The sequence below is a fragment of the Artibeus jamaicensis genome, unplaced genomic scaffold (assembly GCF_021234435.1).
Source record: "Artibeus jamaicensis isolate MK-2021 breed Jamaican fruit bat unplaced genomic scaffold, CSHL_Jam_final contig_588, whole genome shotgun sequence".
NCBI classification, from domain to species: Eukaryota; Metazoa; Chordata; class Mammalia; order Chiroptera; family Phyllostomidae; genus Artibeus; species Artibeus jamaicensis.
The window spans coordinates 8586808-8610443 of record NW_026521895.1 but is presented as its reverse complement, the minus strand read 5'-3'; the positions used below and the strand labels follow the sequence as shown (position 1 = coordinate 8610443).

The 23636-nt window shown below is 43.8% G+C and overlaps 1 protein-coding gene across 7 annotated transcripts in view; it reads right to left on the bottom strand.

Annotated features, from left to right (window-relative positions):
• Window positions 1-368: 368 nt before the first annotated feature.
• STXBP6 (syntaxin binding protein 6) overlaps window positions 369-23636 on the bottom strand; it is a 239606-nt gene continuing 216338 nt past the window's right edge. For all 7 annotated transcript variants that reach the window (XM_037129358.2, XM_053670495.1, XM_053670496.1 and 4 more), the window contains 2 exons: window positions 9279-9436; window positions 369-3125 (listed from right to left, as the gene is read on the bottom strand). In XM_037129358.2, coding sequence (XP_036985253.1) covers window positions 3102-3125; window positions 9279-9436 — 182 coding nt within the window. In that variant the 3' untranslated portion in view covers window positions 369-3101. The remainder of the gene's footprint in view (window positions 3126-9278; window positions 9437-23636) is intronic.

Here is a 23636-nt window from a genome sequence, read left to right as displayed (position 1 = left end):
TTGCCACTAGCATCAAAAGTGCAACGATGTCCACCTACCTGGTAGTGTTTTCATAGATATTACAAATAACTGAGAGAAACAAACTTTCATCACAGAGTTAAAATATTTAATGACCAAATTTGAGTTTGCTGTCATAGTGAATCATGAGCAGGTGTTACTTGTCTCTGAAAGAAACAAAAATTATATGACATCTTAGAGAACTTCTGAAGAATTAACTGTACAACAGACATCAGCGGTGTCACAATTCTAAAAATTAAAAGAGAAATCTATCTTTAATGTCTCAGTAAGGGCATTCTGTAAATATTTTTTACATAAATGCACAACCTTTGCTAGCCACAAAAGTAGTATCAAGACAGATTTCACTGTAATTTGAAGTCTAACACGTAATCATTATTTATTCAGAGCTTAAAAAAATGTTAACTACTGATCCTGTTACATTTTACAAATACATTCTTTAATATGAAACATTAACCTGAATAACTGCATACTTCCTGTACACAGATATCTAATAATACTAGTGAAGAAGACTACAGCTACATTCCAGGAAGTAGTAACACTGGGAAATTTCTTTTCTTTATGCATTGTCAATACAATTTAAGGAGTCCTTCACAAAAACACAGTATCCCAAAAACTCAGAGTGAAGTGCAGAAATGAAAGAAACAGAAATTAAATGTCTTCTCGCAAGCTCAACCGAATGACTTTCTCCCAAATAATGTGTCATTTCAGCAATTTCCTCTAGGTCAGATTTTATTAATATTCTGTATTGCAGCACCTTCTACAAAAGGATGGCAAAGAACCTTGTGTGTGTCATCACAGGGCTCCTGTGCAGCAGTCCAGGGGGCTGTGGAAGGACAGGTTTGCTGCCCTGGCCTCTCTGTCGGGTGGAGGCCTACGCCTGACTTTGACACTGGGAGGTCAAGGTACGACCACCGGGAAGTGAACCAAGAGAAGAAGAAGCTAATTCAGATAGGCCTTCTTCTAGTCCAGGCTATTTCCAATAAGACTTATGTCTAAAAGGATAAACAGAGAGTGGGGAAAAATGTGGGATACTTACATTTATGAAGAGTAACCATCACAATTCAACCAGGGAGAATGAATCTCAAATTTCACAGTATGCTTATGACCTCATCCTCTGCTACTTTAGAAGCAGCTCTGCAAAGCTGTTGTTAGATAGTTGGCAAGAAATTGTACTTTGAGTTTGGTCTACTGTCAGGGGGGGTTTTAGAGTCACCCTTTCAATTATTTATTTCAACTATCTACCTCTGAAGCTAGAATTCAGTTTGGGAGGATTGGGTGTGTGTGTGCATTCTGAAATGAGATCTGCACACAAAACCTCTTTGGAGTGATATTTTGGGCTTGCCTTAGGAATTATAAGTGCTTCTAATGGTGCTCATCAGATAGAGTTTCTTGTTTCTTTATACTTTTTAGACACCCAAAGAAAAGCACAAAATATTACAGTCAACTGACAGAGTTTACCATACACATTTTATGTGGTTTTCTAGAACTGGATCATCTCCTTAAGAGGATTCAGAAATTTGTCTCTGGCAAATCTCCTCTCTTTTTGGATAGGTACTGCCTCAGACCATTTCCCCTCAACTGCCAAACTTTCTATCTCCCAGGGAATGCTCTATCAGGAGAACTTAAGGTGTTTAAATCAGCATCAATAATCTGAAAGTCATCTCACACTGCTATGTAAGAGGCTACCATACACGTGGACTCAACTGGCCGCGGGGATCAGAAGAGACCAAAGGGCCCTGGAGATTCAGGCAGCTTAAAAATCGATGCGCTGCAGTGGGAGGCTGGCAACGAGTGTGAATGCACAGCTTGCCTCGTGTTCGAGAAGAGAAAGTGCGGCTTTTATGTTTAGCGCTTTATCCCTCTAAGAAGCCAACTCCCAGACTCTAAACCCAGTACTATCTTGAGTAATACAAAACCACACCTGTGGACCAACTTTTTTCCAGTCTGGCTGCAATGGAAAGGCTTCACCACTGCGGTTTTCCATCAGACCAGGCAAGCTGCAGTTGTGGAGAAGCGACTGGTCAAGAATCCCACACTTGAAATCACATTAGATAAACAGACGGCAATAACAACATCAAAACTTCCAAAAATCAGATACCAGGAAACTGAAAGCCATTTCCCAAGAACATTGTGAGGGTGTTTCTAAAATAGACATAACTTTGTGAAGAGAAAAGAAAAAAAGATTTTAGATGTAGTATGTTTTCACATTATCAGTTACCCAGACCTTTCTTTGTCTGGACAAATCAATTCTTGATAAAAATCCAAGTTCTTTTCAATACCAGCTACTGGAATTTGGGACAATGACAAAAGAAGCAGCCATAAGTGCACAAAGGTTTTTAAATAGGCTTTTTCTTAGGTCTTTAATCTCCAATTTTTATCCTTCCTATGATAATTTCAAATAATCAGCCTAGAAACATGTATCCAGGCTGCAGCGCAAATAGGAGATTCCCAGCTGTGATTCTGATTTGTTGTTCTGGATGCTAGTGATGGCTCATGCCAGAGATTACCTCACAAAACCCGAAATCTGAGACTGCTCTTTCCCCTTATAAATCCAATTGTTTTCCATAATACAGATTTATTTCTCAGGATACAGAATCTTAACCTTCAAATTAAGAGTAGCTGGGATACTAAGTGAAACCAATCACTGCTTGCCTTTTATTTCCAACCAGGAAAAATAACATCTGATGTCACCATATTAAAATGTCTTCCTGCTTCATATCAGAAAAAAGTACACGATGTCAGTTCAGGCCTAATTCAGTGTATCGTTTGGTCCAAATTTCATATCCAAACTACCACTAACCCCACCCCCTCTGTAAAAACAGGGAAAACAGACACTCACATACACACAGTGGAAAAAACAAACTGAAGCTGTTGCTATTGCAGCATTCTTAGCACAATGTATAAACACCACACCTTTGTCATATTAACAGAAAAACAGATGAACATATCAAAAGAAAACAAAAAACCTTAAATGTCCATATATCATTGGGAAAAAGAAGCAAGTGGAGGTCCGGAATTCTTGTAAAAACTGCTGAATAGACTCTTCCATTTCTCTTAAGAGGGTCACCAGGAGAGGCAGTTTCTCAACATTTGTGCTTCATGGCGAGCTAGGGAGAGAGGGGCGTGAGAAAAGGGGGGTGTTACTAGGCGGCAGGAGAATTCGAAGTGTGCTCTGTCTGGCGGCAGCAATGAGAAGCGGCACCGAGGCTCTGCTTCCTGGGACAGACCGTCATCACTATGCACGGTGGCATCTAGTAAATGTGCAACATTTCTCCAAACTGTCCATGGGGCCCTGCAGCACCTGCTACTCCTCCTCACAGTGATTTTGTTAGTGTACGTGTCCAGGTGGGGGAGAGTGCTAGGTGGAGCTCCCTCATTCTACCGGAGAACAAGTGCAAAAGCCAATGCCCAGGCAGAATGAGGGACCTGCCCTTGGAATAGGTGGGGAATAGAAGAAGAAGCCCTCCGGGCTCCCAGGGTACTGGGTGCCCAGGAGCCCTTCAAAAATGTTAACTCTTCACATGTAAGCATTTTACTCTTCAAATGTAAGCATTTACTGACATCTCCTTCGGTATGAAAAATCGACAAGGGTAGAGAAACAATTTTCAATGATCCACTCAATATCCAATCTGGACAGTTAATCAAGTCCAAAGCACTAGATTAAACTGTTAGGGCTGAACAACAGACCAAGTCCAGACCTTGATTTACTATTCACCCTGTTAGGTAGCAGCTAGGAAGGAGTGGCCAGAGAGGAAATAAAGGCAGGGCCCTTGCCATTACAACATAACAAAGAAAGGAGGCTGCAAGCAAAGGAAGATATGTCTCACCAATTAACTCAGCAGTCCCGAGCTCAGTTTGATAAGATTGCCAGATGGCCCGAGCATTGCAAGCACAATGGCACAGAAGAAAGGGGAGTCCTTGAGACTGTACTAAGAAGGGAGGCCTCCCTAACAACCTCACTAAGACTGTCAGGTGTTCTAACAACACAAGCAGGAGGAAGCAGGGGTCATCCTTGGATTCTGTACTGGGAAAGGGGACCCCTGTAACAATGTCACTAAGACAAAGAGCTTTTACTGAGAAAGAAAGCTTCTGTAGCTGTGTGTGGGGGTGGGGGATACCTCTAGAAGCCAGCTATAAACCCCAAACCCCAACAGTCGGGGCACTCGATGCTCCTAGTGCCCACTGGTAACTCTTGCTCAAGTCCATAAATAAATGATCTCATTTCCACTATATGTGCTGGTCTCTTACTTGAATTCATCTCTTGCAGCAAGACGAGAACCGAGGTGGAGGAGAAAGGTCTCCTGACTCGGGTCTCTCTCTCTCCCCCACCTGAAACGATCCCACTGGTATCTGAGAAATGCAGTTTATTACAATGTTAGGTCTTTATAAATGGGAACACCAAATACCACTGTATCATTCAATACCTTCCCCAGCCCAGCTGGAGCCCTTAAAATATATTTAAGGAAATGAATGCAGGTAGAGAACATAAAATTAAATCTGACATTGCTTTCCACAGTCAGATTCTTTCCAAGCAGCCAGAAGGCAGAGTTGAGGTTGAATGATAATTTCTGGAATTGAGAATGTTTTTGAGCAAAGGGCAGGAGATCCCATGTAGACAAAAGCTTTGTAGAACCTGTCACCTGCGCCAAGGCCAGGTTCTTGGCCCTTGAAGAAACAGCAAGGGGAATCCCTCTGCTTCCACCCAGAGGTGCTCTGCATCACAGTGAAGACGTCATTGAGGGTTCATTTCCCCAGTGTAACCCAGGGTCACTCTAGGCTCCCTTCCCCTTCTTGTTGTCTCCCACTAAGAAGTTATAACCTGGGGCTACCACCTCAGCTAGGTCACCTGCAAGAGCAGCACCAACATTTGTCTTGCAGCTGGTGCACGTGGACCAACTCTGTGTGGGATGGAAAGGGGACTGTGGACCGAGCCCATCTGTTGCTCAACTAATCTCTGCTTGGGGAACCTCAAGCTGAAAGAGCTCCAGGGCCTCTGTCTGGTGCAGAGAGTCTAAACAAAGACCTCCGCATGCCTTCTGCAGAGCTGACCCCTAGAGGCAGTCTATCACCAGACAGTGTGAAGTCCTGAGCGTGCCCAGGCTGTGCACTCAGTGCTGTGGGTTTTTGCCACGAAGGTTGGGGGTGGCCGATAACCCCTGACCTCAAACAGTTTATGGGAAACAAGGTAGGATGAGAGTGGCGGAGACAGGGCTCTCCCTCAGGGCCATCTCAGTCCCCGGCCATACTCCGAGCCCCTCTGCTGAATGGCCCCACTTCTTGCTCTGTCTTCTAGTTTTTATATGTTATTTAGCAACGTGGAACATTCAAATAAACACAGAGCTGTTAAGTGTTGTGCATAATGAGTAACATTCATAAATATTTGATCAGTGCTGCTGTCCTGTTACTCACTCAGCTGTTAACCTTCAACTAGTGGGCTTGTGCCAGTTCACCCAGCCATTAATCTTCAGCAGCGATGGTGCTGCTGCTCACGCCAGGCCCTGGTTACCGCTCCAGTGAGTCTGGACCCACAGAAGGGAGTCCCAGCCAGGTGGGGTGTGACCAGCCCAGCTCTGCAGACATACAACTGGATTGGGCTTTCTGCTATTCGAGGTACTTTTTTGGTAGAAAGTCAGAAAGTGGCATCATCTCCATGCTACCTAGGATTTTAATTCCTTGGAAGCTAGGAGCTCAGAATATGGAAGGCAGGGTACTGTCACTTCCCTGCTACAAGTCTGTTATGTGACCTTGAGCTCTAAAGTCACAACTGCTCTGTACCTCATGTCTATAAATATCATCTCCAACTCAAATGCTATGGGTCAATTTAGAAATCAGAGTTCCTATTAAGGAGGAGTTTAAATTTTCCTTTTCACATATTTTGTTTTATTAATATGGCATTGAAAGCTTTCTAATAATAATAATAGTAATAATAATATTAGTACTCATACTGGGATGGATACTCTTTAAGAGGCCTGGATCCCTGAGGTCCCTTCTGGCTCAGAGACCCAAAGGAAGCACAGAGTAAGGAGAGAGGCGGCCAGTCCCTGCCAGTGAGGTGCCACTTACCACTCTCTCCCTGACAAACGTGGGCTTGTGCGAAACAGGGCAAATCACTATTCCTGTCGCTGAGAAATGTCATCTGAGGATGCTAGGTGTGGGTCCCGCTCTTGCCTGCTGACTCACGGCCCGTGGCAGGCCTCAGAGTGCTGCCCGCCCCGCTGCGCTGTGTTTTGGGGGCAGGGGAAAGTGAGCAGGGCTGCTCTGTGGCTGAGCGCACTTTCCTAAGGGCTGAGGCTGTGCCAAGCCCACAGCTCAGGAAGGAACCACGCTTCCTCAAGCCAGGCTGAACCAAGCCGGGGAGAGCGGCTGCAGGAGACAAGCTCTACAGAAGACAAGCACACACACACATATTTTGATGGCAGTGCTGTGCAAATATACTCTCTGACACACGTGGGTCATTGCAGGAGAACTGGGAAAAACTGGAAAGCAGGAGATCCTTTTCCACTACAATTTAGAAAGGTGGGTCACATGCTTCTGCTAGAGTTGCATGTCCTTGTTCAGCCAAGGAACACAAAGAACTGTCACCTGGAACTGCCATTCTCTGCTCAGGGCTCTCAGATGTGCACTGAGTCTCTACTTGTAAGTGCAGTCCACTTTTTATGAGTCAACACAGCCACCTCTGTCTGGGGGGTTGGAGAGTCTGGCCTCCATCTATGAACCCTCTCTTACCAGTAGCCTGTGAAATGACATCTTCATGGCCTGCACCAGTGGGTTCAAATTGGCAAGTCCTGGACTCTGGGAAAATAGCCACACCTTATCCAAAAAGATCAATCTCCCTGTTAGGAATACTGTCAATGCTGGTGATTCACGTGTACACATTCCACTCTTTAACAAACGGCTCTGACAGTGTCTCCCTCACACTCCCTCAACGACACTAGCAACCCCTCCCCCCTCCCCGGGACATCCATAGGAGGGGAGGTCACTGGCTCCAAGGATGTTCCTAGCGGTCAATCTGAAGTCCTTTTGCTGGAGGGGTAAATCTGTTTCTGTTCTGATGGATCCTGTTTCAAGGGCTGCTCTGTGTTTAGAAAGTATCAGCATTTACCTGGGGGCCTTCCCCTTGCCTTTGGCACAACGCCTTCCCCTCCAGCCCTTGCATCCCTGTGTTAGGATCCTCAAGCCCATTTCTAACTCATCCCCTCCCTCCATGGCCCCACCCTGCACACTGTGCTCAATATGTGACCAAATAGGGTAGGTTCAGTAGAAACAATTCTTATGGATATAACCATAACTCACATCAGTTTAAATTTACATGTGCCAGGTATTGTGCTAATAGATTTATAGGTTTGAATTCATTCAATTCTCTCAATACCCTGGAAGATAGGTATTAGTATCAATTAACCATATTTTACTGATGAGGAAACTGGAGTTTAGAGAAATTAAGCACTTGTCCAAGGTCACTGATGAGTAAATCACTGAGATGTTAAATCAAACAAGATGTTAACTGTAGGATGCTGCCTTCCCAACTGCTTAGCAAACTTGGCCACAGAAGCAGGGAAACAGGGTGGCCAGGGCCAAGAATTCTGGCCATCTGGTTAGGCTGTCCAGTCCAGTGTTTGTGTAAGTTCCCCTGAGGGGGACTCCCACATGGATGACCTCCAGGTATTGTCTACTTTACCTTAGAAAGAGCGATTTCACAGACATCCTTGGTAACTTGGTTCATGGTTTAATCATCAACCAAAGCTCTTGTTTTAGCAGATTTTTATCTGCACACTACTGATTGCTCTGTTCTGTGTGGTCAGCTCTAAAAGACCTGTATCATCACCCTCCCCAGACTTGAAGACAACCACCAGTTATTCCCTTGAGCCTTCTCTTCCCCAAATCAACACTTCAAATGCTTCCCCACACTTCCTCTGTCCACTTCCCATTTAAATGACTAAAGTTGCTGTTGTTATAAATGAAGCAGGGGCTAGGATCCTAGCACGTCCATCCCATCATTATTTCTGTACTAGGAAGGCTGGAGAAGGGACCAAGGGACAAGAGAACTGTAAATCTGAGCTCGCTCCCTCTGACAGCTATGGTAAGTCAAGGCTCTGGCTTCCAGCAGGATGGCCTGCCTTTTCAAACAGATCCAGCCAACTCTCCTCCAGGGAACGCCAAAGGGCTCCCAAGGCAGCGGTGCAGAAAGACCCTGTCACGACAGAGAACTGATGCCACAACGAGACAGATCTGTGTGAAGGGCACGCGGGAAGGGAAGGCAGGAAGCATCCACTTGGAATCGATCTGCAGTCTGGCCGAAGCCTGCGCCCCAAGCCTGAGCTCAGCTGCAGAGATTTTTCTTGTTATTTTCCAGGTTGTCCAATCTTGTTTCCTCAGCAAAAGCGGGGTTTTCTGTTGAAGCAAAAATTTTCCCCCAAAGGTCACCTGAAAGGCATATCTGTAGGGCCAGATCATGAGTCTGAGGTGCTAGCACTTATCAGCGGAAGCTGTTTCTGGAAACCTAAATTCGAATGACTAGCCAGAGAAGAAGTGCCCTTTGATCTGAAACACAGGAACAACAGTAAATCCTCTTTATCACCTGACCAACAGGGACTCTCTGTCCTTTGGTTTGTGACTGCCTTAGATAGCTGGCTGCCAATAAAAACTCCCTCGCCCCCTCTGGAAGGCGCACTCTGAGCAGTGTGTGCATGTGGGTGTGTGCATCCACCGTTCCAGTCATGTGGGCAATGCTTTTTTCCTGGACTCAGAGGCGGGAGGGAATTTGGGGGTCAGCCTTAGAGGCCCACGTGCCTGGCAGAAGGAGACCAGCCCTGAGGGGCACCGTGCCCTGGGACAGGAGCTTGATTTTCACGCGATGAAAAGATAAGAACACCGATGCTCACGACCAGAAAGAGACAGCAAGGAAAAGTAAGCACCAGCAGCCCCAAGTCCTCTTTTAAATACTGGCCGAGGGAGGAGGGATATTTGACCTCTTCCTCCCTCACTGATACCATTCCCTGAGACTTGAGTCCTCAACTTCTGGGCAGGAATGAAAGGTGGTCCACATTTCTCCAAGGTCCAAGGTCAGAGATAGGAATGAAGACATTAGAAGGGAGATATCCAAGAAAACAGGGACAGAAAGGAATCCTTTGAGATTTGGGTACTTAATCCGTAGCAGATGGAAACTGGACAGGGAGGAAGGCCTGCCTCTGGATCTGCCATCACGGGAGACACCCTGAAATAGCTTCCTGACACCAAAGCCCCCCGCCACCCGCAGGACCCACCTTGTGTGCAGTCTCTGCAAACTGCTGGGCGCTGTTCTTCATGTCCTCTGTCTTCTCCTCTGCTCGGCCTAACCGCTCCCCGCGCTCATTCAAGGCCTGGCTTGCTTTCTGTACAGCACTGGTCACGCTGTCAGCTGCTGAATGGAGGATGCTGTTTCCTGAAGAAAGACAGCAAGAGCATCAGAAGCTGGCTTGGATGACCTGGAGTGACAGACCCCTGCCAGGGGTGAGCATCTTGTGAGAGCAAGGCGAGTCACACTATAGAAAGGCCTCCGGGTCTAGGAAACAAGTCAACACTTCTGACCGGCTCACTTGCAGGAAAAACGCCTGTTGACTGCAGAACCTGGGCAAAGGCAAAGCTTCTCTCACATCCCCATCATCAACAGACCACTCATTTCCACTCTGCTGCCATTCTGTTTGGGGAGGCTCAAAGGATGGGGTCCACCTGGATGTAGCACTTGGCTTGCAAGTGGAAATCCTGACCAGTTCAGATAACTAGGCGAGTTTAATAGACATATCTGGATCTCACCTGCCTTGGCTCTGTGCCCATTTTCCTGGGGTTGTTCACTTAAACCCCAGGAAAATAGGGGTACACAACTTTTCTAGTTATAATGCTCTATATTCCACTCAGCTCTTTCCTTCCATTTACCCCTTCATCCCTAGACGTATGACTCCACCTAAGAAGCTCTGAATCATCCTCAAAGTCTGGAGTAGATGTGCACCGCCCAACCTTGAATCCTGAGCTGTGTCTTGGTTGGTTGGGTCTCCTGGCCTCTAATCTCTAGTATTTGAAATATGGAGCCTCAGTGCCACATTTAGCGAACAGGAGGAAAACGGTGAACCAGCTGGAGAAGAAACTTAGCACTCCCAGATTCATGAGTGATGAAAACATGGAAGTTGGAAGCCATCATGTTTCAAAGGGTCAGGCGCCCCTGACATCCCACTGTCCAGGACTGGGAAACAAAACCGGCAGACGCATAACCCACTGGGAACAAGCATTGTGCCAAATGACAACCGAAGAAAATTTACAGCTGTATTATGTTAACATTGAGTGGAAGATATTTAAGGGCATTTAATGTAATAGCTTTATGTCTTTGAGTAAGTTTATTACATCATTTAATTTTGTACCTAGGATGGATACATCCAGCCACAGACAGCTTTTAATAGAAATGTAATTTCCTCTGGTCTCATCTGCAAAGGCTTAGTAACTTCTCCTCTGTGGGAACAGTCTGCGGTTTGCAGAAAAGGATCTCAGACAAAGAAAGTGCCTGGCCCAGAGGAAGCACTCCATAAATTGTTTACCATTTCTCTTTTTTGGGGGTGGGTTTCAAGGGCTTCTGCTACGCACTAAAAAAAGGAGAATGGGGTTAACTCAGTATTTCTCAGTTGCATCAAGCACTACAATGAACCAAGATAAATTGGCCCAGATTAACAGGGATGAGATGAGATGAGGCTCTGGAGAGACCCAGTCGAATGCAAGAGTTGGGATGGGAGGTCTAGCTTCTCAGAATAGATTTTAGGAGGAGAAATCTTGGTCCCTTCCTGCATTTACATTGTACTCATACTGTGATGCTCTCATCACTGCCTAACATTTCAATAGCATTTTGCAGTCATAAATCTCCTTCACAAATATTATCTCAGTTGACTGTCACAAAAATTCTACTAAGAAGGCTGAGACTAGCTGAGGTTAAGTGGCTTTCACAAGATCATGTCCCCAGGGATGGGACATGGCCAGCACTGGCAACCTGGTTTTCCATTGCTTTTCCTTATTTTTTACCTTCCTCTTTGCAGATATGGTGTTAGTCCTGGGGAGCAATCACGATGCCAGAATTGTGAGCAGACAAGCACAGATAGGTTTTGACAGGTTATTTCCCAAGGTAATGCCTGACTGTTTCTGCCCTTAAGGCATTCCTCTTAGTAAATGAAGAGTTATGGTCCGTGATGCATTGCAAGTCAAATTCCCAAGAAAGAAGAGGGCAATGGGGTGGAATGGGAAGATAGAGAAGGGACTGGAAGGTGAAGAGGAGTGAAGGAGGGCACAAGAAAATCTCCTCCCATTCCTGCTTCCTTCCACATACCCACAGCTTAGATAGCAGAGGCCAGGGGTAGCCAAGAATTTGCACAGCTAGAAATAACTGCATTAAAGCAAAGGGATTTTAGAATCAGCTTTCATAAAATTAAGAGGGTATATAACCAGGTCTTGTCTTTTCCCATTGGAATTGAGCCTCATGATATTTTCAAAGTTCAGACACACCTGTGTTTCTGAAATGATCTTGCTATGTGTAAACCATACAGCTTTCTTGTCATGGCTCCCATAGAGTTAATTCTATACATGATGTCAGGTAACACTGCACCCTGTTTTACAGGATATGATTTAACCAATAGTCATTGTAACTAAAAAAAGAACCAAGTATTATTATAACTAAAAGAGGGAGCCAAATGCTGTCTGCACTGTTTAAAGATGACACTGCTGACCACTACCAACAGAAAATCCACCTTTAGTTATTTTCAGGCATGACGATGGATTTGAACGAATCTGGTTGCCTCAGCTGAAATGACCTCTGCTGGTTTCAATTCTATCCATATTTCAGGCCCAGTGAATGTCTATCACCTTTATCAAGCTTAAGGACAATTCCATTCTTACCCTCAGCTCCAGGGGAACTGTAGGGGACCGGTTTGTCTTTGGCCTGGCAAATGTGACTCAGCTCTGTATGGAAAACCTACAGATGCGAAGTGGTGGGCAGGAGCCAGGCCTTCAAACCGAGTTTTCCCGTGGGAATCAGGCCTAGAAAATGCATATAGACTGTTATGGCTTGCTCTTGCTAAAACTCCCTCACCCTGGTCTAAAGCAACAAATGTATATTGTTTATCCTCAAGGTAACTTCCAAAGCCTGTGTGAGCTCCCCCAAGGACACAGCTAATGAGCTTATTGCCATCCCCCTCTGCATGCTATTTTTATTTCCTTGATTGTACCTAGAATGTAGACAATAATGTTCTGTCTGTGTGATATATTGTCTGTGTGATAGACAATAAATCCTTCTATGATGTAAGACCCCAGGAAAACAATAAAAGCCTGTCTAGTCAAGGGTTGGGGTGCTCCCCTCTTGAGGGAGTGGCCGAGGCACCATAGGCACTTTTCCCTTGAGAGAGTAGTCATTCCTGTTCCCTTTTTCCACACAGGACTGTTGTCGCCTGTGCACTGATTTTCGTCATAAGCCACAAAAGTCGGACTCTGCTGGACAGGGTCTGCAGCAGGGACCTGCCTATATCCATCACGCATGCTGAATGAAGGGCAGTCATGAGCAACTCTTCCAACTCCTTTCTTCACCTGTAGGTGCAGTGACTTCCAGCTGAATTATAAATTCCCCGAGGACACCATTTAACTCTGCTGACCATTCCCTAAACCTTGAATTTTCTCCTCTTGACTTGGGTCTCCGGCTTTCTTTCTTTCTTCTCTCTCTGGGGTCCTTTTGCTGATGCTGCAGTTCCAGGGTTCTGTTCTTGCCCATCTCGTCAGATGCACTCTGCAGGCTCGCCCTGGGACAGTGTTACTCCGCTCATGGCTTCAGTGGCCACATTTTTCTCTTTAGCCAGATCGTGCCACTGAGCTCCAGATCCTTGTGTTTTCTTACTACCAAGTCCTGGCGAGCGGCCCAGAGTCATCTTGAAATCAGGATGTCTGAACCTGACCCTGTTGCTTTTCCCTCTATACCTGCTTTTCCTTTGGGGTCTTCTGCTCAGCGACTAATCCCACTATCTGCCCAGGTCTTCAATCCACAAGTCGAGAGTCCAGTCTAGGTTCCTCCCTTATTTTTACCCCAGATGGCTAAAGGTCACCTCCTATACAGCCCTCTCTCTGCTCTCTACCATTCTCATTATCTTGGTAGTGACCCAGTTCCTCTTGCCTATAGAGTTATAGTGACAGGCTTCTGTCTAACTATTCACACACCCTTCCTGGTCCACCTTCCACACTTTCACAGTAAGGTTTTAAAGGGCAACTCTGCTACCGCCTCCCCACTACTTCAAGATAAAACTGAGACTGTGCTCTGCTTCTTTCTCTCAGCTCATCTCTTGGAACCCCATCCGTTTTTCCTCCTACATAGTATTTTCTATGCCTTGCCAAAATGTTCATTTTCTTCTACTGTATGCCTTTGTAGTTACTGCTGCCTCTTTCTGCAACTCTGCTTCTCATCTTGGCCCTCCCACTTACTCCTCAATGCTTCAATATACTTCAGGCGTCTTTCCTAGAAAATCTTGCCATGCCCAGCCCATCCTAGCTGCTGCTGCCCCCAACACACACATTATCTGTGTCTATTTCAAATGGGGTATTTGTTTTCCTTCATGTAATCGTTAGAAATCTACTGTGAACTCCTTGAGGGCAGAGACTGTGTCTTTCTCACTTCTGATTCCCAATCCATGGCATACAGTAGACACTTAATAAATGTTGGCTGACTTAGAGGCAGCAAGTATGTATCATCCCTCCTATGATTTCTTTATGTCTGGCAGAGAGCAGACGGCACAACTGATGCTGTCTCACTAGGTCCTGAAATTCTAAATTTGCCAAATGACTAAGGGTTTCATCTGACTAGGGAAGTTAACCATCTCCTTTAGAGACGGTGCCAGGAATTTAATGAATTAAGTAAACAACAAAATGCATAGAAGGAAATGTTTTTACTATGGCAAAAGAAGAAGTTTATAAAATTTTGTCGTTACTAGCCTGAAAATAAACAACTGTAAAGTATAAAAGTAACAGAAGTTAAATAGCTTAATAAACCAATGCAAAAATGGCAGGTGCCTCCACACTTAACATTTCTAGGCATTTAATAAAATCTGCTCTTCACAACAATGTTACGTGATGGGCATATCATTATTTTTTAAATCCCGTTTTTACAGATGGAAGCAGCAATATAAAGAGAGAGGTTTAACAACATGCTGGGAATCGCACAGTAAGTGAACAGCACAGTTAGATTTTGAACCCAGGAAGCCCAGCTCCAGAGCCAGTTCTCTTACTCACTGTATTAACTGGCTCTCCATGGGAATTTTCTTGTGCTGAGATTAACGACATCGTCTGCATTAACTGTATGCAATAAGACTTTAGTGTAGTAGTTCTTAATACATTTCTTAAAGTCACAATATAAAACAAATTATCCTATCCTTATTATAAGCTAAAAAACTTACTCTAGAAAATTTAGAATACACATTATAAAAAGGCAATAAACTCATGTAATATTCAATTGCTTAGAGATAACCATAATTTATATTTGTGGTATATTTTACTGTAGTAATTTTTCTGTTTATGCTTGTCTGAAACGTGGTTGAAACCATACTATATGTGAAGAGGGACACCCCAAAACCAGAATTATCTTATGTAGGGCAGGCCCCTTGTAGTACAGGCTCCCCCTGCTAGGCGAGTATTCTAGGAACCCGTCTGTTATCAGTGTACTAGCTGTGCTCGGCTTCAGTGAATTTTTTAAAGACTTTTTCAACACGTTTGCCCATTTCATGATAGGTGATTTACAAGTGAAAACTAAAAAATGGCATGACCCCTGTGCCCTACCGTCCTTATTCATCCAGTCTTGCCCCGAGTGACATTTTTTCTTTTTTGTTTTGTTTCCCTGAATGAAAAAAAGTCCTCAAAGGGCAATGTTTTGCTATTGTGGAAGAGGTTTAGCAAAAAATGGCCGAAGCACTAAAAGGCATCAATTAGTTCAGAAATCTTTTTGAGCAGTGGAAAAAACACCTCGATAGGTGTATTGCATCAAATGGAGGGTACTTTGAAGGTGACTGAAGTTTAAACATGTAAGAATAAACACACATTTTAAAAAATAATTCTATTTTTTTGGGTCTCCCCTCATATATTTAGTTACATATCCTACTGTGGGTACTTTCCCATGTCATGAAAAATTGTTTGACAATACTGTTTATAATGGTTGCATTAAATTATTGCAATTTATCCAAAATGTTTACCCCTTTAGACATTTGGTGTGTTTCCAAAAGTGTTCCTTTTTAAAATGAGGCTGCAGTTATCTTCTTGCACTTATAAACACACACACAACCTTTGCCCACATCTCTAATAATTCCTAAAAATAAAACTGCTGGTTCAAAGGACATACACACTTTTTTTTTTTTTGGACATACACACTTTTAAGTGTCCTGGTAGATGTGGAGAATGGCTGCTTTGAAAGTGTTGTTCAATATTCACACCTATTCATTTGTGGGTATACTATGTGCCAGCCACTGTTATGTTTACCCAACTAGCAGAATGACTTTGAGGGAGTGATTTACCTTCTCGGATCTTTAATTCCCCCATCTGTAAAATGAGCACCCTGACATACCTCATGTGGCTGTTGTGGACATTAAGACGAGGATGTACATGAAGGGCCTGCCGTGTTCAGTGGGCACCTGTCCCTCCACCTCCCTAAGACTGAATCTGCTCTCTAAAAACTATAGAAAAATGGCACAATACCACCTAATTCCATTGAGTGTCTCCCTCTCTTCCCCCCATCTCAGGGCTAAATGTTGTGAGGCTCACGGAAGACATTTCTAAGATGTCTTTTATACCTGCTGTGTGCCGCTTGGAGCGTTGCTGAGACAGGGAGCTGAAGACCTACTCACTAAATCAGTGAGTACGATTTGTACAGAGGATGCCTGACTCAAAAGTTGGGGCCCACCGTAATGTGCTGAGTTAAATCTGGAAATAAAACAGTCTCCCAGGTAGAACAGAATAGAATAGCAGACAGAATAGTAATTATCTCTAAATAGACAGAAGCATATTCATACCCAAATTTATTCATGCAGTCTGAAAAGCCGCTGTCAACCCCAACAGACAAAGTCACCTACCTTTGGAACTACAGTCTCTGGGGAGCGCTGGAGAGACCACTCTTACTTCACTAATGCTGCATTAGTATTAGTTCCACTCAATACGTGCTTTTAAATATGTGCTTTTAAAGGTACGTACACTGACATCTTTTCTGTGACACGATTTAGAACACTGAGAGAGCAACTTGAGATAAAGCTTTTAACATTGTATCATTGTTTAAAATCACAATGAGAAAATTAAGTGTATACAAAAATGAGTGGAAAAGTGTAGAATACATTGACAGGTAACAACAGAAATAGAAGAAAAGAGGAGGAAAGATTTTAAAAAGTACACAAAATATTCCAATAACCCAAATATCAACATAATATCTTTTGATTGTCCTAGACTTCAGGTTGTAAGTTAGTAATCAAAACTACTAATTTTATAGCTAGTAGAGAGGAAACATAAGTACAATTACAGCAGCCACTTTTTTTTATCAAATACATATACATAGATATTTGAAAAGTAAAACACTCATCCTGTTTGAGAAAAGACAGTGGGAAAATCATATAAAAATAAATGATCTATACTCAGTACTGAGTAAGCATGCTCCCTCAGAGAACTCTTCTAAAGTGAAATCTCTGAATGGTTTTGTTTGGACTATTATGAAATAGAAGCAGTCCACATGCTTCTATTTCATAATCAGTTAGCCACTTAGGAACACCTGTTCAATTAGTCCCAATTACCCAAACTAACTTAAGAGGAAAACCAATTATGCAAAAAAAAGTACACATATAAAGCGGATATGGGTTCTAATACAAAAAAATTCTCAAAAACTGGCAAGGAGAGCTACCATATTAAATCTGTTAATAGGTCAGAAACATTAGTAATTCCTGCATCATACATCCAAAGCATTCCATGATAATCTATTTTTGAGTAGATTAAATAGTCCTATTCTATTCTCATCTATGTATGAATTTTCTGAACAAAACCATTTTGTGGTTAGACATAAGGTGCACTTAAATCTGGGCCAGTGTTAGTGATATTTTAAATTAACTTTACTGGATGCAAATCTATAGGATTCAACCAACATTTTCCACTTCCAATCTCCATCTTGCTCGGTGCCTCTACCACTGGAGACAAATGCACAAAAGGCAAGTCCCATGGTAACTTCAGCTCTGACCGCAGGATCCCTTCGTAGTTCTACAGCCACTCGGAACCACTTGCACACTAGTCTGCTCCTGAGGTAGCTCCCACTCCACCCCCGGTGGTGGTCATTCAGGTGCACAGGAATCATGATGCTTCCAAGGAGTTTCTGCTTAGTACTGTGATTCGTGCTGCGCATTTTACAAACGAATACTAACTTAAATAATAATGATGATGTTAACTTTCACTTCTACAAACAGAGTGATTAAATGCAGAGGCCTATCCAGTGAAACACTCTGGCTCTTAGCTCAGACTCCATTAACTGTCTATGAGAATGGGTAAATGTCCAAGTTTTTTCCACATTACATGGACTCATCATTGCTGCCCACACTGCTGCATTTCCATGTTGGGCAACCTCTGGGATCCCCTTGTAAGAAGGAGAGTCTTTCAAAAGGTAAAATTTCATTTGCGCTTTTGTGGTACTGACCGGTCAGTAGACTCTGATACGTTACAGTAAGCCTGTCTAGAAGGAAGGGGTAGTTGCCACCCTACAGTGGGCACAGATGCAGGGCGAATATCAGCCTGTCACTCATAGAAGCTTCTACGATTCACTGACTGTCTACCTTCTGCAGGGGCTATGGTAAACTGTCAGATTCCTGAAAGGAATATATTCTTTTTAAAAAATATTTTATTTTTTATTTTTAGAGAGAGGGGAAGGGAAAGAGAAAGAGTGGGAGAGAAACATCAGTGTGTGGTTGCCTCTCATGTGTCCCCTACTGGGGACCTGGCCTGCAACCCAGGCATGTGCCCTGACTGGGAATCAAACCAGCGACCCTTTGCTTTACAGGCCCATGCTCAATCCACTGAGCTACACCAACCAGCACGCAAAGAAATATATTCTTACCCAGGGGGCCAAAGCAGCTTATCCAAGATCACCCAGATCTTGACTCTAAAGCACTTTTTATTATTTAAAAAATAAGTTGTACATATTTAAGGTTTACAACATGATGATTTAATGTACATATACTACCTAGTAAAATGATTACTACAATCAAACTAGTTAACATATCCTGAAATCTACTCTTTTAGCAAATTTCCAGCATTCAATATGGTATCATTAACTATAGTCATCATGCTGTGCATTAGATGTCTAGACTCATTCATCCTATATATTTCAGCTGTATACCCTTGGACCAGTGTCTACTTCCCCACATCCCTGCCCAAGGGAGCCCCACGCACAAAGGAAAAACTACATGATCTCACTTATATGTGGAGTCTAAAAAAGTCAAATACACAGAAGCTCAGAGTTGACCCCAAAGCTCTTAATGACTATATCAGCATTTCCCAAAGTGGTTATGTGGCTTTAAAAAGGCCTACATAAGAAAAAGACACACAATTCTATTGTAAAATAACTTTGTGAAATACCAATTTATCTGGCTCCTTTATTGCTGAACTTTGGAATGTATGCTAATGCAAATTGTCAATCAAAATGAAGTAGGGGCAGAAGCCGAAGAGCTCTGTTAGCGAACTTTCCCAAACATATTTATTTACAAGGTCCTTGTGCACAGAATCTACTTAGGGAAATGCTACAATAAGCAATACCGACTTCTAAGTTAAAGGAAGAAAAATAAATAAATCCAGGCTGTCCTCATCAATGTAGTCATAGATGGACAAGTCATGTAATTACATTAAAGAGGCTTGCTTTATAGAAGCAGCAGAACAGATATAGCATGTTGAATGGCAGTCCCAGAATTATCTTTTGTCTCAAGTTGGTGGCTAATTTCAGGGACCGTGAGGCTTCTTTGTCGCCTGCAGCTGGATGACAAAGGAAAATGGACTCCGAGCTCAGGAGTACTTTGTAAACCCACAGATTCAAGAGCCTGCTTGAAAGAGACCTTTGGAGTTACCTATTGCTGGCACTACCGAAGGAAGAAGAATGGACCATTCTACATTCCAGCGGTGATGTTAAGGTAATTGAGCCTGTTTTCAAGTCACAGGCATACCCCATAGCTGGGGACACAGGAGGAAGCCCGATGCTCCCTTCCTGGGCCATGGAAGCCTGTGGGTTCCATACTTCTCTCAAATTCACAGTCCCAATATTCCCAGTGGCAAGGGTCAAACATTCAGGATCCTATTCATGTCCTTGAAAAACATGAACTCAGGATATGTGGAGAAACTCTGTAGCCCTGTAATATTCACTTAAACTTGGTCCTCTGAACATGCTCTTATTAGAGTTTTAGAGCATCAGCGGAATGAATTCAAGGAAACTGCTCTTTGTTCTGTTTTGTTCAGAGAATACAGGCTCTCAGGAGGGTAGTTAAAATGCAACTTGAAAGAGTGAACCCTTGTTCCGAGGTTAAAAACCTCGAGTGCCTCTAAATGTGGTAAAATGGATTTTGTTCCCTGTCTTTGGATGTATGGCCACAAATTACCTCTGATCTCCGGCTCTCTGCTTTCATTAAGGCTGGAAGCTAGTGACTTCTACTTTAATAAGTATGCTTTCAAGTCCTGATATATACAATCTGAAAACCCTCCACAATGCTACTGGGCAAAACATTCTCTTCAAGATGTGGAGCCTGCTGCTTACTAGTCAGGTGACCTTGAACCAGTAACTTACCTCCCACCTCTCTGTGCTTCAGTGTTTCCTCACCTGCTTCACTTGCCCTCACACAAGATGGGGGCTGGTCTAGGACCTACCTCAGAAGGTTGTTGTGAGGAGTAAGGGAGGTCATGTGTAAGCGGGTCCTTAGAACAGTATCCGACACACAGTAGTCACTCAGCTTTAGCCATTACTAAAGAGATGGGCTTTAGTTTCCTGGCACTGAAGAGTCAGTCTTTCTGCTAAGCTTCCCATTTGAGCTCATTTTTCTTTTTTTAAAAATGATTTTCCTTTTTAATTTTTATTTTCCCCTCATTCTATTTATTTATTCATTTATTTAAAATTTAATTGTTGTTCAAGTACAGTCTTCTGCCTTTTACTCCCATCCCAGCCCACCCCCCATGCTCTCCACCTCCCTCCCATTTCCACCCCCCTTAGTTGTTGTCCATGTGTCCTTTATACTAGTTCCTGTAAACCCTTCCCCTTTTCCCCTGAAATTCCCTCCCCTCTCCCCTCTGGTCACTCTCAGCCTGTTCTTTATTTCAGTGTCTTTGGTTATATTTTGCTTGCTTGTTTGTTTTGTTGTTTAGTTTCCTGTTAAAGGTGAGATCATATGGTATTTGCCTTTCACTGCCTGGCTTATTTCACTTAGCATAATGCTCTCCAGTTCCATCCATGCTGTTGCAAAGGGTAGGAGCGCCTTCTTTCTTTCTTTCTGCTGCGTAGAATTCTACTGTGTAAATGTACCATAGTTTTTTGACCTATTCATTTACTGATGGGCACCTAGGTTGCTTCCAACTCTTGGCTATTTTTCTTTCCCTACTCTCATTCGCTATGACATTGTTGAAGGACAAGCCTGCTCTCACTGAGACCTCTCACACTTCCCGGCCACTTCGACCTTTCGGTGAAGTGTCTCCCACACCACCCCACCAACGCTGCCCCTTGGCCTCAGCAATGACCTCTCCAGTGCATTGCCTACTTCAGGTTTCAGCCACTGGACCGCCAGTGGACTGACCACTCCTTCTAAAAACTGCTCTTTCTAACACTAGTTCTTGATTCTTACCATCACTTGGATGATCCTGATCAGCTTCCTTCTTTTCTTGGTCAGGGCTATGAGATAAGAAAGGTCTCAGGTCTCAGCCCCTGCCAAATACTAGCTGTGGCTGCAGGCAAATTACTTACTTTCTGCGAGCCCTCGTTTTCTCATGGGCACAATGGAGATAGAAACAGTACCTATTTTTCAAAAACTTTATGGTGAGAACTGAATAAAATACATACCTACCATAGGGTTAGTGACACAGTATGAGCTCAGTACATACTGCATTTTTAGTATTATCTGATTCATTGTTTAGGCCTTGCTATTTTCAGGACTATCTGTTTACTGTAGAATAAACATGGGCCAGACACTGTCCATACTTGTCTGCTTCTCAAATTTTATCTTAATATCAATTCATTGTTTCCCTTCCACCCTCCATCTGACCTCTCCCTCCTGAATTCCCTGTGTTGATGGCCCTCTGTCCACCCAGTGTCCTCTGCTCACTTCACCTTTAACCGTAACCTCTCTGCCGTACTCCACAGCCAGGTGTTCGCGTAGCCCAGGGTGTTGACCTCAGTGAAGGTTCGTCCATCAGACTTCGACTCTATCTCTAGTCCCTGCCAGGTCTCACTGGACCACCACAGCAGCCTGGTGGTTTTCCTGCTCTGGTCTCGGTTCTCTAACACATCATCCTCTTTCTCTACTACTGACTTGAACATGCCCCTTCCTTGTCTAAACCCTTTGTTGGCTCACCCACAATACAGCAAAACCAGTTAAAGGAGCTCATTCTTGATCTACTTGCCAAGCTACTCACCTGCCACCCCTAAAGACTCCAGTCTCTAACTCCTGCCTCATTGTTTCTTGAAAATTTTAGAGAATCGTTCAAGTTTTATCTGTTTCTTACTCTAGGTAGAGTATAACATATAATAAACAAATTCAATATAAATAAACAGCTTGACAAGGAACACTGTGTCCAGCTCTGTCTCTAAGGGTGTCCAAACATTAATAATAGCACTTAATTTTTTTGGCAACATTAGTACTCAAATGCAAACTTAGCACTTAGGATGTGGTGTCTAACACTGTTGTCTGCTAGAGAAAGCGAAGTTCTTTGGGAAGTAGCGGTTTGCAAGTCTCGAGGCAAGAAAGACTCAGAAAGGCCTGGAATACCTTGTTATTGCCAGACAATAATAAAGACACTTCCAAAGATGGTCGGAATAGTGCTAAAAGCAAAAAGAAGCCAGGTTAGGAGAGGGGAAACTTAGTGTGGGAGGGTGGGGAGCAGGGGGTAGGGAGATTGACCTGGCCACTGCCTTTCCTGGCCACAGCTCTGCGGTTGGTGACACTGCAGTCTGCAGCGCAGGTAGCAGCTGGCAACCCGGAGTGCAGCAGTGCCACGAGGGTGGGCGAGGGCACCCAGCGCCACCCTCTCCTGCAGTTCGGGTTCCAGTGGCAGGCACTTCCATCTCCCAGGCTGCATGTGACTAACCATGGACAAAATCAATGAAGATACTTTTCTTTGGGGGAAAACTGGTCACTTGACTCAAAAGGCGTTAAGAAACTTTTCCAAACTTTCAAAAAACTATAATCCGACTTCTGCCAAGATGGAGGCACAGGTGAAAGCACTGCGCCTTCTAGCACAACTAGGTTTAAAAACAACAAAATTTTAGCAACAAAAACGCAGCCAAACCACAGAAAATTGAACTACATGGAAGTCTGACAACAATGAACCCTTCAGCCAAACTGGTAAGAGGGGCAGAGCCAGCAGCAGAGCAGGGTCGGGTAGGAAAGATCCACCAGACCCACCCGGGTGCGCAACCCAGGTGCGCCAGGACCCACTGAGGGCTGATCGCAGTCACACATTAGCACGCAGATAAACCAGTGAAGGAGGTAGCGGTGGTGAGATGGACCACGCAGGCCCCAGCGGCAGAAAGCGGCAGAGGGGACTGCCATTGTCCCTCTCTGACCCCACCCCCACATACAGCATCACAAACCAGTGACCCGGGTGGCTCCGCCCTGGTGAACAACTAAGGCTCTGCTCCTCATATGTAACAGGCATGAACAGATCAAAACATGGCTCAAGAACAACTCAGAGCCACAGAGTCAATAAATCTAAGTGATGAAGAAATAGCCGAACTTTCAGATGCACAGTTCAAAACACTGGTGATCAGGATGCTCACAGAACTGGTTGATTTTAGTCACAAATTAGAGGAACACGTGGAAGCTAAACTAATTGAAATGAATGGAAATCCACAGGAAACCAATAGTAATGGAAAGGAAACTGGAACTCAAATCAAAGGAGTGGACCAGAAGGAGGAAAAAAATGACCAAACAGAAAAGGATGAAGAAACAAGAATTCAAAAAAATGAGGAGAGGCTTAGGAACCTTCAGGACATCTTTAAATGTTCCAACATCTGAATTATAGGGGTACCAGAAGGAGAAGAGTAACAGTCATGAGTGGAAAACTTATTTGAACACATAATAAAGGAGAATTTCCCCAATCTGGCAAAGGAAATAGACTTCCAGGAAATCCAGGAAGCTCAGAGAGTCCCAAAGAAGGTGGACCCAGGGTGGAACACACCAAGGCACATCATCATCATCATAGTAGCCAAGATTAAAATGAAGGAGAGAATCCTAGAAGCAGCAAGAGATAAGAAGATAGTCACCTACAAAGGAGTTCCCATCAGACTGTCAGCTGATTTCTCAAAAGAGACCTTACAGGCAAGAAGGGGCTGGAAAGAGGTATTCCAAGTCATGAAATCCAAAGACCTACAACCAAGA